The 15,136-nt window shown below is 46.6% G+C and overlaps 1 protein-coding gene across 1 annotated transcript in view; it reads left to right on the forward strand.

Annotated features, from left to right (window-relative positions):
- Nucleotides 1-2,075: 2,075 nt before the first annotated feature.
- Nucleotides 2,076-15,136, forward strand: part of GPC1 (glypican 1) — a 217,697-nt gene continuing 204,636 nt past the window's right edge. Inside the window, exon 1 of the mRNA XM_054166838.1 lies at nt 2,076-2,347. Coding sequence (XP_054022813.1) covers nt 2,191-2,347 — 157 coding nt within the window. The 5' untranslated portion in view covers nt 2,076-2,190. The remainder of the gene's footprint in view (nt 2,348-15,136) is intronic.

Raw genomic sequence — 15,136 nt, forward strand, 5'->3', positions numbered from 1 at the left:
AATCGCTTTGTGCCAAGTAATGGATTCAGTAACCTGTTATGTGTGTGGTGCTCTTGCATTTACAAAAGAGATCCCATTTGAAAACAGGGTAGGTCAGACATTACATCATCCATGGCAGATTTTTTTCCCCCACATATTTCCAGGAACGAGACCTATTTTCATGTTCCAGAAAGTCCACAGAGCAAGCCCCAAGCTGAGGTGTACCAAGTTTGTGGGACTCTGCATGACCTGGGTTTATAAACTGTGCACCAGTTGAGACCAGCAAGAGACCAAAAGGCACAATGCCATCTGTGAAAGAACTAACATTTGGAGTGTGCAGGATGTATCTGACTCATGGGTTTTAACTTCTGTGTCACCTTAGTCATGATCTTCATTACAGAATTCTCCCTGTCTTTGCAGTTAGATCCTCTTAATCTGTGCTGTTGTATCTCAGAGATGACTTTAATTAGTGAGATTTCATAGGAAATCATTAGGCAATTTCATAGGAAAGCAACAACTTTCCTCTTCACCACTGCCATCCTTCCCCTCCCTGGGGCTCTCTCTCACTTTGCTGTCACTTACCTCTCCCTTACTCATTCATTCCTCAGGAGAACAAGCAGTTTTGGAACAGCAAGATGAATGACCCCACGTGTTTTTGCATGTCTGAGTGACTGACTAGTACAAAAGGTACAATCTGTGACAAATTTTGCTGAGTTTTTTAGAGGGACCATTGTGCTGGTGGTATTTCGGGGGCGGGGTTTGGATGGGTAGCAAGGTGTAAGCTCACACAACTGCTTCAGCTGAAGTACGAGCAGACTCCTTTTGCCGTAGAAAACAACTGCTCGGATCTCTTGGAAGAGTGATCTTTGGGTCCCCTCTCTGTTGTGAAACCTGTTAGATACAAAAGCCTGCAAGCTCATCTAGGGAGAAATACAAGGGCACTACCTTGACACCCAGATGATGGCAGGTGTCTCAGTTCTGTGGGAAACAGTTTAAAACAGGGCTGGGAGAGCTGCAGAGCACCGGGTTCAGGAGCTGGCAGGCTCCTGGAGCAACTGAACTCCGAAGATGAGAAGTTCCAAACCGTCTCTCTTCCTACATCTACTCTGAAAGGGGTATTTTCAGCCCTGCCTGGACCTTACTGGATTCCCAGGCTCTCAGTTTAGATGTTTTCTACTTGCCGGTTTGGCTCGGTGGGGTTTAAGTCTTCTCTGTGGTTTTCCCACCGAATTTGGGGAAACTGGGGGTCTTCGGGTTCAGCACATGGCCCAGGACGCCGATAAAGATGGGTTGAGTCCGTACTCCAAGGCCGGCTTAAAACCTGCCGAGGAAGCCGCCGTCAGCGTAGCCGCCGGGACCTCCCGTCGCAAAGGCGGGGTAGCGATGCTCCTCACTCTTGGATCCGGCCGGAGCTCTCCATCTGATGCGCACCGCAGCGAGCCCACCTCTGCCCAGCGGTCTCCGCACTCACGCTGGGCTCGGGGCCGGGCCGGGCCGGCGGCGGGGGCGCGGGGCGGGGGCGGCGGGGGCGGAGCCGGGCCCGGGGCGGGGGGCTGCGCCCTGCGCGGGATTGGCGCCGAGCGCCGTGATGCCACGTCCGGCGGGGGAAGCCCTGCCTCGCTCGGGAGCCTCCCCCGCCGCCCGGCTCGGCGCGCAGGTGGAGCGGTGTCGGCGCACGCACGGACCGACCCGCCGAGCCCGGCCACGCCGCGGGAGCAGCCCCCGCAGCTCGCCCCGCCCCACGCTCTGCTCCTCCCGGCCCGGCCCGGCGGCGCCGCAGCCGGCAACATCGCCGCGGGACTGCCCGGGGATGCAGCCGCGCTAAGAACAAAAGCCTTCTGCGCGGTCACGCTCTGGGGCTTTAAAGCGGCTCGGCCCAGCCAAACTTGGATCTCTGCCCCTCCCACGTCCCCTCTCCCCCGAGCCGCGGCGGCGTCCGGATTGAACTCCCCGGCACCTTCCCCGTACGCCGCGGGCAGCGGCAGCGTCTGAGAGCCGCCGTTCCTCCGCCCGCCGCCCTCGCCCTCTGCGCGCCGTCCCGCCGGGGCTGCCCGCGGGCAGGGAGGGGGCCGCGCCCCGCTCCGCTCCGGTCCGCTCTGCACTGCCCGGCACGGCACGGTACTGCGCCGCCTCGGGGATCCCGGCCGCCTGCCCGCCGCGGGACCTTGGCTTTGCCCTTCGCACGGCAGGTGGCGGGGCCAGCGGAGAAGGATGCGTCTCTTCCCGTGGGGATTTTGGCTGCTGTGTGTCGCCTCCGCCCCGGCTCGTGGTGACAGCGGCAGCAAGGCGAGGAGCTGCTCCGAGGTCCGGCAGCTGTATGGGGCCAAGGGCTTCAGCCTCAGCGGCGTGCCCCAGGCAGAGATCTCCGGTAAGTGGGTCCCGCGGAGCGCGGCGGGGAGGCGGCCCGAAGTACGGAGTCCCCAGGCCGGGGCAGCCCGCAGGGACCGCTGCGGTCTGGGGCTTCCCTTGGCAGGGAGTGGGGGTGCCGCGGTGCGGGGGCTACACCGCCACCCGCCGCTGGAGTTTGTCTCGGGTCGTGGGTGGCGAGACGAACAGACCTGAGAGATGTTCTTGAGGGCCGGACATCCCCTCTCCCCTTGCACCCTCGTCCCCCATAGCCGCTGCCCGGGCTGGGAAGGGTCTCATTCAACGGTGGCCATGAGAGCGCAGCTATGGGAGAACGACTGAGCGCACCGAGTGTGCAGCGGTGGTTTGCTTTTCTTTATTGTCTCCTTTCTGAGTGCGATTGAACCGGTGTCGGGGTTTTAGTTCAGAAATCAGAATAATCAGAATAATCCGATTGTAATGAGTTTTGGTGTTGGAGCTGAAAACTGCCAAGAGGTTACAAGACAAAATAATTGATTTCTCTTAATCTTCTTTTGGATGGGAAAAAGAACCTGTAAATGGTTATTTGTCACTCCTTCAAAATGCAGCAGGAGTAAACTGACCAGTGTCGAGCTTGTAAAGCATAGAGGAAACAACCAACATCAGAGGGTATCCTCTTGCCTTCACCCTGGTTTTGGACAAATCTTGGTTGACTTCCTTGTCTTTGCAGAAAACCACTGAAATACTAAAGGCTATTCAAGGGCTGGTTTGTGCTGGGTGGTTTGGGGCTTTTTCTTTTTTCTTTCCTTTTTTTTTTTTTTTTCCCCCTGAAGACTTGGTGAAAATATGCTGAGGTACTGATTTTTTTTAAATTCTTTTTTTTGGTAGCTCTCATGTAAGTTTTGATACACCAACTTGTGACCCATATGTAAGAGCTCTCTCCTTACTTGTGGGAGCCTCCTCCTTCAGACAAAGCATAAAACATGCAGGCGTACGTGCCAAAGCCAACCTACAGGGACATCCCGGTAAAACTGCAGTTTGTAGTTCACATCTGAACTACAGAATGCCTTATGTTGAATGTTTCATGGTGTAGTTTTTCAGGGAAACCAACCCATTATCTGAGCCGTGAATGGAGAAGGCTGAACAGCATGCATGTCTCATAAACGTGAACAAATTAGTATTTTCTTTGTCAAAGTTGCAACCAAGAGTACATTGCAAAATCAAGTGAGCAGCCCTTGAAGCTAAGCAGCGGGGAAATTCAGAATCATTTGAATGTCACTATTAATAGCACAGTAATTCAGTTGAGCAAGAAAGTGGCTTTATATACATTTGCATCTAACAGTTACAAATGTGAATCCATTAGAGCAGTGTATTTCAAGTGGAAAGTTCTTGGAAGACCAAATGTTTACAAATACTCGTGGAGATGGCTACAGTGTTGCGTGCGGGGTAGTACTACAGGAGCAGTCATTCAGGATTGTTTGGGCTGCACTTACAAGTATCATGTATCGCAGGTTAACAGCCAGTAAAACATCTCATTGCCTGCAGATTGTTGAGGCCCAGAAAGTGACAGAGGATGCACAGATTTCTAGAAGCCAAGAGGTTTTTTCCCTGCTGTTTGTTGATGTTAAGTGTGTACCCTGGCAGTCTTAAACAACAGTAGTTAAAAATATAGTATCAAACTGGGCATCTCTGTTGCTGTAAACAGGGAAACTCTACAGATAAATGCTATGAAAACTTGAGTAATACCACACAGAAAGTAATATGGAGAAATGCCTAAGGGAAGGGGGTTCCACACATGAGCCCGCTGCTGATATTATTAGCCCAGAATTCAAAACAGTTAACAGACTTAATTATTCTCAGTAGTAATTATCATGCCTACCTTCTGACTGAGATATATTCCTGCCCTTTTCTGTTGCTGCAGTACTCACCCAGTACAGTGAAAACATTGGTACATTAATACTAATCTCAGAAATGCTCCTAATAAACTACAGTATTGTATATTGCATATGCTTTTTAGCAGCTGTTGGCAGAAATTAACTCCAGTTTTGTTGCCTCCAAAAAGAAGCGTCTTAAGAACCCCTTGCAGTATCTCCACAGGATTGTGCAGTTTATCATCAATGTTTTGTCAAACTACTAAATCGTCACTTAAGCCTGGTTTAAACAGCTTTAGTTCAGCTTCCTGACCTTGGGGGTTTTAATCTGCATGGAGTCTTGTCAGCTCATACCTGATTGACACCTGTACATGTATACACATGGACATATGACAACTTTTGGCCAAGTTAAGACATGCTGATGAAGACTGTTCAGTGGTGGCTTTGGTTGGACTTGTGCTGAGGTTTCCTGATGGTGGCCTTTTCCATGTTGTCAGAGCGGTTCAAGAGATACTCCAAGAACCACTTTTTTGTCTTACTCCTGAGCCCTTTGGAGGCAAAAGCCCTTCACTTTCTCTCCAAGGGGACCTTCTTGTTCCTTCCTTTTCCATTACTTGTCCTGAAGCAACGGGAAGAACTCATTTCTTGGCCCCATGGCCCTGTTCTCAAACAGTGATGCTTTGAACTTGCTCCAGGCACTACTTGGTGTGTGTTGCTGTCACATCAGCCTACCACCAGGAGCCAAACCACACACTGCTTTTACCCCCAGAACTTGACTTCAAAAGGCTTTTAGTAAGCTCCCATGATGCAGGCTCTGACTCAGGCTGAGATGGCTGTGTTTATGTTTGGTTTAGAACACTTATTGATGCTTTACACCTTCTAATCTGTATTCTTTGTTATGATTTAAGAGGATTATGAGTAATATAAAGTCTCCGCAGCTCACCAGAAGGTAGTCCCTGCTTACAGCTGTACAGATCAGTTAGGGAAGCAGGTGCACAGTTATTAGCTGGTTAATAGAACAGATAAACATCTGATTTGGGAATAGACTTAGTTTACCAGATTTCTCATGAATCACCTAGACAGAGGTTCCCAGGTTTTTGCTAATGTTGTACAATGCCTTTACCATGTCTAAGTGCTTTATATGTGTCAGGTGCTGTTATTAAGTGTGTTTAGGGAGTACACAAGGTGTTCTATCTCACTACTTTGAAGTCAATGGCAAAACTCCCAAACATGAAAGAAGTGTCTGCTCCTATTAGTAATCCTGACAGACAAGCATGCACTCAGAGTCCCAGGTGAAGATCTGCTTAGAATAAAGTTTCTAATGCTGGGGAAAATGTTCCCTGCTCCTTGGGTCTGGGAAAGTTTCATCACTTGCTTTGGTAAAATATACTAAGGAACAAAGTTTTCCTTTGTGTTGGAGAGTGTTCCTGCTCACTGACTGCATGACCCCCATTCTCTTTCTATGATTGCTGCAAAAATGGGAAAATAGTTCGAGAGCTTCCAGCTCTTCTCTTTCCTTTCGAGTCTTATGCAGGTAGCAAGTCTCAGTTCCTACTTTCTGATGTTCATGCTAAGCAGACACCATCACCTTATCACAGGTCCCCTACTCTAGTGACTGAGGGAGAGGGGTGCCCTTCCCTAGAGGTACTTCTTAATGCCTGTGCTGAGGACTGATCTTCTTGCGCTTACAGCATGGTTTGTGATGGAAAAGAGTCAGCCTACAGCAGAAAATATTGCACTTTGTGGAGGATATCCAGTTTTCTCTGCTGACCTGATGGTGTGGCTTACAATTAGTGATGTCGGATGGGTAACTGCTCCCCAGTGTCTCAAGCGGAGGTAGTTCTGTCGTGTACTGGAGAAAACTTGAGAGTTTGATTTGACATGGATATGCTTGACCTTTGCTCAGTGTTTGGGCTAGGCTTCTGCTTTGGTATATTGCCAAGATTAATCTTTCCTACACTTGGTTTGCTACTAGGTTGAGCTTGTTGACACTGGTAGTGGGTGTAATGTAGCAAAGGAAGAGGAGGGTACATAAGAAAAGCCACCTAGACTTCACCAGGCCATATTGCTGCCCATCCTGTCATGCGTATGCTTCCCTGGTTCCTTAGCTGAAAGGAGTCACAAGAGCTTTTTTAAATCTTGTGGTCATTTTAGTCTGCATAATTTGGCTTCATAATGAAAACATTGTCAAGTGTATGTGTTAGAGCCATTTGGAAGAGTGTTAGCTAACTAGAGGATGGGACCTGAGAGGGCTTTTGCGTGTGAAGAGGGCAGTTAAACTCAGTATCAGAGGTCATTTTAAATTCTGACAGTGGCACTGCAAAAGACATGAATGCAAAGACGGGCAAACCTGCGTCTGTGGTATGAAAAAATACAATCTGGAGCTCCTCCACTCCTAAGGAAAGAGCTTTATTCCTTAACTGAAAGGGGACCCTGTTGTTCCAGCACTTTTTGAGGCTGTTGTTATATTTGGTTTGTAGTTACTCGAGGCAGACAGGATTTCTCAAGGTTAGCTCCTCCTGAACTCCCAAATGCGATATCAACCTGTTTACACTAATGAATTCGTTAGGGACAAATTGGAATGGCCTCTTTTAGCCTTCTTGGTTTAGGGTGCTCTTTCTGATGAGGCAGAACAGAGGGACTTGTGCCTTTTCTTCCGTCTGGCAAGTGTACTGGTGGGAATGTTAGAGGAGGACATGCCTGAACTTTGTGTCTCCAGTTCTGTTCAACTTAAGATCTACACCTTGCGATTGTTTTGTTAATTTGTGGCTGCGGTGTGCGTGTACAAAGCAATTATGGAAATTGGATTTCTGGAGAAAAATGGGCCCCCTCTAGCGGTTAGTGCCAGCTCCAGCCCAGAGCAACCCGAGCCTTCGCGCACCCGGGACTTCCCTCAGCCGGGTCTGAAATCTGGGAGGCTTTATACTTCGTCTTTAGCGTTTTGTGGTGTTGACATTATTTTTAAGAGAATCTGTGATACGGATGACTAAGCTCTCACCACGTAATTATCCTTATCGGCTGTGTCTCACAAAACTATTTCAACAGCTTCTTTTGTTGGTGAAGCAAAAGCCTCATATTTTCTTTTCAAAAAAATCTGCGTGCATATATATAGCTGGAGACACCCACCACCACCACCACCACCACCACTGTGTGAAGCTCCAGAGCTCACCTCATTTCTCCTTCTCTTCTTGCCCTGTGAGTGCCCTGCTGTGTTTAAGAACACGTCAGTCAATCTCTGGATGTGCCGGATGGGTTTGATGGAAGATGTGTGGCTTTTGGCAGGGTTTGTGAAACAGTTGGTTTAATGTTCTGTTGCTTTCAGTACAATTGTTTCACATTGAGGGGACAGGATAGATAAATTCCTTTGGGTAATTTCAATAAGTGTGCTTTGACTTAACCAAAGGTGAAGAGGGACCTACTAAATTGGTTATCAAAAATGTGTATTTGGAGACAGAGGTTTTATTTTCCTTGCAATTCACAACAATAACTGAACACAGAGCCTGTGGAGCACCTGCCCAGCAGCAGCAGCTGAGCACAGGCTCTGTACCCTTCCCACCACTGCCCATTGGACTGGGGAGGGAGAGTTAAGTATCATCTATTTTTATTGCAGCATGAGATTACATTAGGCACAGTATAGAAAGTGAAGGCAGGGTACAAGGTTGACCCCAGCCTCGGAGAGCTGCTGTTCTGAGTGCTAACCCTGACCCTGATGTCTGCAGAAGTCTCAGCACTGTGCAGCTGGAGCCAGTGCTGCAGTTTTGATCCCTGGACAGCAGCTTGGGTGTACCTGATGCTTGTTTTGTGGGATTGTGGAAAGTGAGGGGAGGGTGGGTGGGATGGCAATTGGCAGGTGCCACTGTCATAGGGAGATCTTTTATATTTGCTTTCAGCTGGAAATACTAGGAATTTCAGGGGAAACCCAGGGAAACAGACATCTCAATTTAGTGAAAATCTGCAGGCTTCCTTGGGGGAAACAGCTTTAATTTCTGTTTGCTAACCTGGCCCCTGCTGACTGTGAGTTATTTCTATATGTTTGGTTTCTTTTTTTTTGTCCCCTGAAGTACTACATCTAGCATGTGGGTAGCTATTTGGAGAGGACAGTGTCAAGGTAGTTTGCTGCTCTGGCATATACTTGACCCTGCCAGGTCTGCCCAACTTCTGTGACAGGACATACCTACCTCCAGATGTGATTGCTTGCTTTTCCACAAGCAGGAAAGCAGCAAGCAGCTTCCAAGATGGTATGTGCATGTCTGAGCTCAGAGAAACAGTAACAACAGGCCCTGCAGGGAAGTCTTCAGCGAGGCATCCTGTCCTGCCATGGCCAAGTGTCTGCTGCTGTGGCAAGGTGTCAGCTGCTAGAAGCACAGCCAGCTCCCCATGCTTAATGTGCTGGTTGGCTGCAGAGCTTGGCTCTAACTGCCTCTGATACACACAAGGGTCCTACTATATCCCCTTGAGTGTGCTGTGCTGAAGCAAGGCATGTAGCAAATATGAAGATTCACCTTTTTTTACTTTTCCTGTGGGAGAGCCTCTCCTTAGTATTAATTCAGAAAGAAGTTGGATGTGCTACTTCTGGTTGTATGACAGCAAAGCTGAGGAGGGTGCTTGACACTTATATCTGCTCTTCTGAACTTCCTGCAGAGATTGAGTCTTTCTGAAAACCCTAAGCAAGTCTCTCCTTATTTCCGCTTGTGTAACTTCTTCAATGCTTCTCCAGGCTCTTACTACCAGGCACAACCGTGAGAAAGGAAGAGAGGTTCAGTGGGCAGCTTGGTGGAGCAGACACACCAGCTGCTTGGGTGGTGGCCTGGAGCAAGTCCATACAGAGCCTCATCACCTTTAAGTCTCCCTGGAAAAAAATGTCACATTCTTGCTTGTTACACACACAGGAAAGCATTGACAATGTCTACCTGACAGCTGTGAGGATAACTCTACCCCATCATCATGGGGAGAGACCTTGAGATGCTAAAGCTTGCCAGAACCCTTGTAGCAGTTGCTTGGAGGTTATTCCATCATGTCCTGCAGTTTGTGTGCACAAAGTTGCTGTAGCTGCCATTGCATCAGGATGCTTACCCTCAAAGTTACAAAAAAGAATAATTAAAGAAACCTCTATGAAAGCAGAAAATGTCTTTTTCCTCTCTTACCATGAAGGACAGATTGCCCTCTCCTGTGATGTCTATATATCCTGACACTTTGTTGCTCAGGATATGTTATATCCCTGACAGGTGAAACCTGTCTTGGAGTAGCATTTGATTCCCAGGGAATCGGGTTACCTCGGTTGCCAGATCGTTCTGCAAAAAATAATGAAGCTTTAGACTGCAGACAACTTAAAATACTTGTCTATGCTTGATGGAGCTCTGAGCTGGGTCAAGCCTTCTGCTCAGTAATGCCCAGAATTCCTCTTTTGCTTGGAATTCCTCAGATACAGCAAACTGCTTGCTTTCTTTTCTCTCTTACAGTTTGAATGAGTGGTGTGCTGCGACAGTTATTGACAACACATTCCCTCTGAGTTCTAGGAGTTACATTAATCACAATTGTGTTGACTGTACAGAGATTATAAAAACTAATTCAATTTTTCTTGCCTTTTCATATACAGAGCAGCATGAATCAAAAGCACAGAACTGCCCAGCTGTTATAAATTCTGATGCTCGTGACAGGAGCAACCCAATTTTTTAAATTGCCATGCATTCTTCTGAAGTACTGAAAAGAAAAAGAAGAAGAAAAAGGAAGAAAACAGCAACAAAAAAAGTTTTACTGTGGTTTCAGGAGCCAGCACGACAGCACTTAGGCAGACAGTCAATCTTTTCTATGACTGAAATGCAAATACTCTGTGACAAATAGTTTTGGCTTACAAAAAAAATCGGTATTTTATAGGATTGTAAAACTATACTGTATAATTTAGTTGGAGTGTTTCCACTGCTTTTACCCAAGCCTCTTGCTTTTCAGATGGAGCAGACAGGCATGTTTCTAAAATATGAATACCTCAGAATTTCTTTCAGTTGTAAATTTTGTTCATAAATAACAATATAACCAGAGCGCTGCCGGAATTAAGATTAATCTTACGTTTTAAAAGCACAGATGAAAGAGGCAACTTTAGCCTCTTCTGCACTCTGTTCATGCTGTTGCAGTAAAGTTTGCAGCAGTTTTGTTCTCTAATTGATCTTGAAATGAGGGCCCAGCATAGTGTAAAGGGAAATCTGCATGAGTGGCAAAGCAGGGGGCTGCTGTATTAGCATCTCATGTCTGTTTCTGCTACCTCCCCGGATAAACTGAATGGTGGAAATCAGGTAGTGTTAATTACCATGCGGGTCTGGCAGGAGAGAGATCTGGTCCTAGTCCCTACCTGGATGCAAGGCTTTCAGCACTAAGCTGGAAAAGCCACTTCACTGCTCATTTCAGCAGTTTCTTCTACCGTAAACACTAAATTACTATGACCAAGCTTGAATTGCTGATGGGAAGTTTGGTTTATTAAACTCTTGTCCCTAGATGTAAGAATTGCCTTAAAAGAGAGCAGTGGTCTTTTCCCTGATGCAGTTGTTCAGTGTGCACAGCTGCGTGAGTTTAAAACAGTTGTATAACCAGCTCAGTTTTTACAAACATCTGTTTGGCTTTGTGACAGAATACTAAACAAGCCCTGCAAAAATACCCCTCTTGCTCCCCTTTCATTTGTGGGAGGTCTCACAGGGGCTTCCATGTTGAGGGAGAAGGAGGCTGGTGTTTTTATTAGAGAGGCTCTCTAAGGCCAAACCATAGCTAGAGGCTCATCTGCTGTGAATTTGAGGAAGGGCTGCACAATAGTGGGAAGCCATGGATAGAAGTCCCACTGACTCAGCCACAGGCTCCTCAGGGCCTGTGCCCCATCCTCTCTGATGGTGGTAGGATGTAGCAATGTCCCAACTGCTTGTGCAGAGGAGAGACTGGGAAGTGCCTGGGGAGGTCAGAGTAATGCTCCAGTTTGCCTTTTGCCTTTTATCTGCCACAAGCAGGTTCCCTAAATTTATGTAAGTCTGGATAAGCGAAATTGATAAGATGTGTTATAAATACATATAGGAATCTCTGTAATGTGTTAGGTAGCAGAGTCCCTGCCCAGAGCAAATTGTAGAGAAACCCTCTTGTTCCTCAGTGCTGCCGTGGAGGTACTGGCCTCAGGTCAGTAAGCAGATACCACATTATGTCCTCTCAGGTGAGTTTGTGGTTTTGTCCTCTTTCTAGGTGTTCCATTAAGTTGCTTTAGAACAGCATCTGCTGGATTCGCTCTGTCTCAGGAAGTTGTATTTGATTTTATTGGATAGGAAAGGACTTCTTTAGGTAACCGATGTCCAACTTCGGTCATGTGGTGTGCTGGTGCACAACTCAGCTTCTCTCTCCATGATGTTCAACAGCCACTCCTTACCAGCTTGACTATCATGCTCTACAACTACCTGAAAGGAGGCTGTAGAAAGGTGGGGAGTGGCCTTTTCACCCAGGTAACAAGCAATGGAACAGGAGGAAATGGCCTCAAGTTGTGCCAGGAAGGTTTAGGTTGGATATTAGGAAAAATTCCTTCACTGAAAGGGTTGTCAAGCCCTTGAACAGGCTGCCCAGGGCAGTAGTTGAATCACCACCCCTGGAGGTATTTAAAACGTGTGGATGTGACACTTAGGGACATGGTTTTGTGGGACATGGCAGTTGGACTCAATGATCTTAAAGGTCTTTTCTAACCTAACCAATTCTATGATTTTATGACTCATGGCAGGTTTGTTCTGTGCCCAAAATGCAAACTTTTGCAGGTACATGCTGGGGGTGTGCTGGGCTTGTGATGGGTGAGAGCATTGTCTGCCCGTGTGCCCTGTGTTCACAAACACACACATCTGCCATGCAACAGGACAAGTCACCTACTGGGTATGGTGCTATAGCTATACTATGATGTAGCAGGCCCCTTTGCACTCTCAGTGCATAAGGAATCATTGGTATGGCTTTAAAATGTATCCATAAACGTAGGAATGATTCAACCAGTCCAAAGCCAGGGCTCTACTGCTTTACTTTCCATGTTGGTGTGGGGGTGACATAAGCATTCAGAATAATTTTGTGTTCAAGAGGGATGGAACATACAGCTATGTCTTTATGAAAAGCTGACTGCTGCTGTTGTGTGAAGTACTACCATAAGAGAGGTCATAGCTTATTGCCAAGAAACTGCAAGCAACTCATGAGGTTTATATATTTATATGTGTGTGTGTGTGCCCACACATGGGGTGGTAGCTATGGAAAGGAAATTCTGACAAGCAACCCTTGAAAATGTTCCCTGGGAGATGTAGACTGGACCATTCTTGGCTTTGGATGGAGGAGGGGATGTGACTTTTTTTGGACCTGCTGCTGGATCAGTCCCAGCTGCAGAGAGACTGCTCCCATGGCAGCTTTCTTGTGCTATTGTCCCTGTGGGACAGTATTTCCCTGACTGAGCTCAGATGTGCAGCAACCTTCCAAGATGTGAAAAAGTGAGGAGTGTCTGTTCAGTGATTGTGAAACTGCTTTTGGAGCAAGATGCCTCATTTCAGGCTACCCTGTGAAGGAAAGGTATGGCTGTGTTGGAGGAAGTCAGACACAGGCCACCAAGATGGTTAGGGTGCTAGAGAGCATGATGTACAAGGGGAAGCTGTAAAATCTGTGTTCTGCATCGAGAAGTAAAGTCTAGATTGAAAGAAGACTAGGGGAGATCCCATTGTTCTCTGCTACTACACAATGTGTGGGAATAGAGAAAATTGGCTGTACAAGGGCAGGATGAGAGGTGACAGACACAAGCTGGAAGTGGGGAAAATGCAATTTCATACATGGGAAGACTTTTCAGCATGAATAGGCTCCTGGAATAGGGGCCCAGAGCGGTGGTGGGATTTCTGTCTCTATCCTTGAAGACATACAGAATTGGAGTGGACAAGGCCCTGGGACACCTGCTCTAGTTGGCCCTGCTTTGAGTGAGGGTTGGACTAGAAGGCTGCAGAAGACCTTTCAGCTCAAATTATTCTGTGATTCTGTCCAAAGGCTGCAGCTGTGCCATACACAGACAAATCTGGTGTATGTGTAGGTAAAGATCTTCCATTAATAGAATACATAGAATACACCAGGTTGGAAGAGACCTTCAAGATGAAGGTCTTCAGAGGAGAAGAGGTGAAAAAAAATAAATCTTCCCAGTACTGCCATGTAACATTTGTACTTTTGGAACTTATTTATTAGTTTATGAAATATGACACCCAGTAAAATCAAAGAGGAGAAGCAATGTATGTAAAAATCTGTGCTGGTGCTCTAGAGATCTGAGTTCATTTTTCTGCTCCGGCACATGTGTCTGGCATGACCTTGGGCAAATTGCTCAATCTGTTTGTATCTTCAGTCCCCATCTGTTCATTACTGTCTTTAAATTATAATATCTTGGTTTTGTAATTTGTCTTTAAGTTTCAAAGTCTTGGAGTACTAAGTCTTGCTGTTTCTCTGTGTTTCACTGTACAGTACTTAGCACAATGGGACTATAAATCTTCATCAGTCCCATGATACATGAATAATAAACAGTAAGGGCATAATTTAGGGCCACATTCTGCCTCTGTTTTCATGATGTATAAAGACAGGGGGATTTTGTTGATTAAAATGTTGTGCTGTTCAACCTAACAAAGATGCATGGGCCTTACTGAACAGATTTTTATGAGCGTGTCGCTGGCTCTTTGAGTGCGATGGGTTTTTGTTTTGTTTCATCATTACTCATTGATTGCAAGTATCTAAACAATTTGTTTGGCAGATCAGGGAATAATAAATTCCTTTAATCTGTACCTCTTTCAGTTTAATTATTGTTAACTCATTACTTAGTGCTTAGTTCAGTGGGTAATGAACTCTGCAGTGGAGAAGAGTTGGACAGAACTGGATTCTCTGGTTCTTTTGAAGGTACAAACCAAAACTGCAGAGTCACTGAACATTTAACTCTAGGTTAGATTGAAGGTTACCAGTGGGTGTACTGCAATTACCTTTGCAGGCTTGAATATAGGTTCACATGATTTCAGCTGGTTTCATGCCTGCATTGCATCATGTTTGTTGCTTTATTTTTAAACTGTTGACTACTGTGTAGCCAGCTCTTTTTGTCTTGATTACAAGACGGCGTCTAATAAAATCATGTGTAGTACAATCCTAATTATTACAGACAGACTACATTTGTGACTGTGGTAACACTTACTGCATTAAGCTACTTCCTGCAGAGTTTAATAGTGTGTTCAGACCTTCCCGTTTCAGCTGCAGCCAGGGGAATAAATATTTGATTCACTCAGGGGGTGCTCCACTCTCCAGTGCCATGCTGCTGAGCATGTGGATTGTGTTTGGAGATTACCCATTTGTCTTATTTCTTCATCCTGCAATTTTTGTTGCCTTTTCATCGCAGCAAACTCAAGTGAGCTATACGTAACAGGTGTTGGCCATCCTGCTGTGTTGTGCCAGTGGCAACTTCTGGGGCAGTGGTGGTGCTGAGGAGGGTGTTACTGACGCCAGAGAGTATGCAGAAGTCAGGGTCATCATTGCCATTGCTTTGCTTGCACATCAGTTATTCAGTTTGCCCCCTGAAGCCAACATCCACTGTGTCATGTATAACACCAGTATATTTTTAAACACCATGGCTATATATGTTAAGCTTTCTTCCTCAGGCTGTGGAAAGCTAGACACCAGAAGTTAGAGGAGACTAATGTACCAGGGAGGGGAGCAGGACGTGTGGAGTCACTCTAAAAATGAACAGCAGATTGTTCATCCGTTGCTGCCTGCTCTTGCACCCTGGCAGGCTGGCTTCACGAGTGCCTCCCTCCCTTCTGCAGCTATTCACACAGGAATTAGAAAGAGTAAAAATACTACCAAGACTTTTCCCTTGTCAGCAAGGCTGAGACTCTAGAGCAGACCATGAAGCCCGCAAACCCAGTTGCCCTTGGTGGAAATGTAACTTTTCCATCAAGGAAAGCTTTTTC

This window comes from Dryobates pubescens, chromosome 13 (genome assembly GCF_014839835.1).
Source record: "Dryobates pubescens isolate bDryPub1 chromosome 13, bDryPub1.pri, whole genome shotgun sequence".
Lineage (NCBI taxonomy): Eukaryota > Metazoa > Chordata > Aves > Piciformes > Picidae > Dryobates > Dryobates pubescens.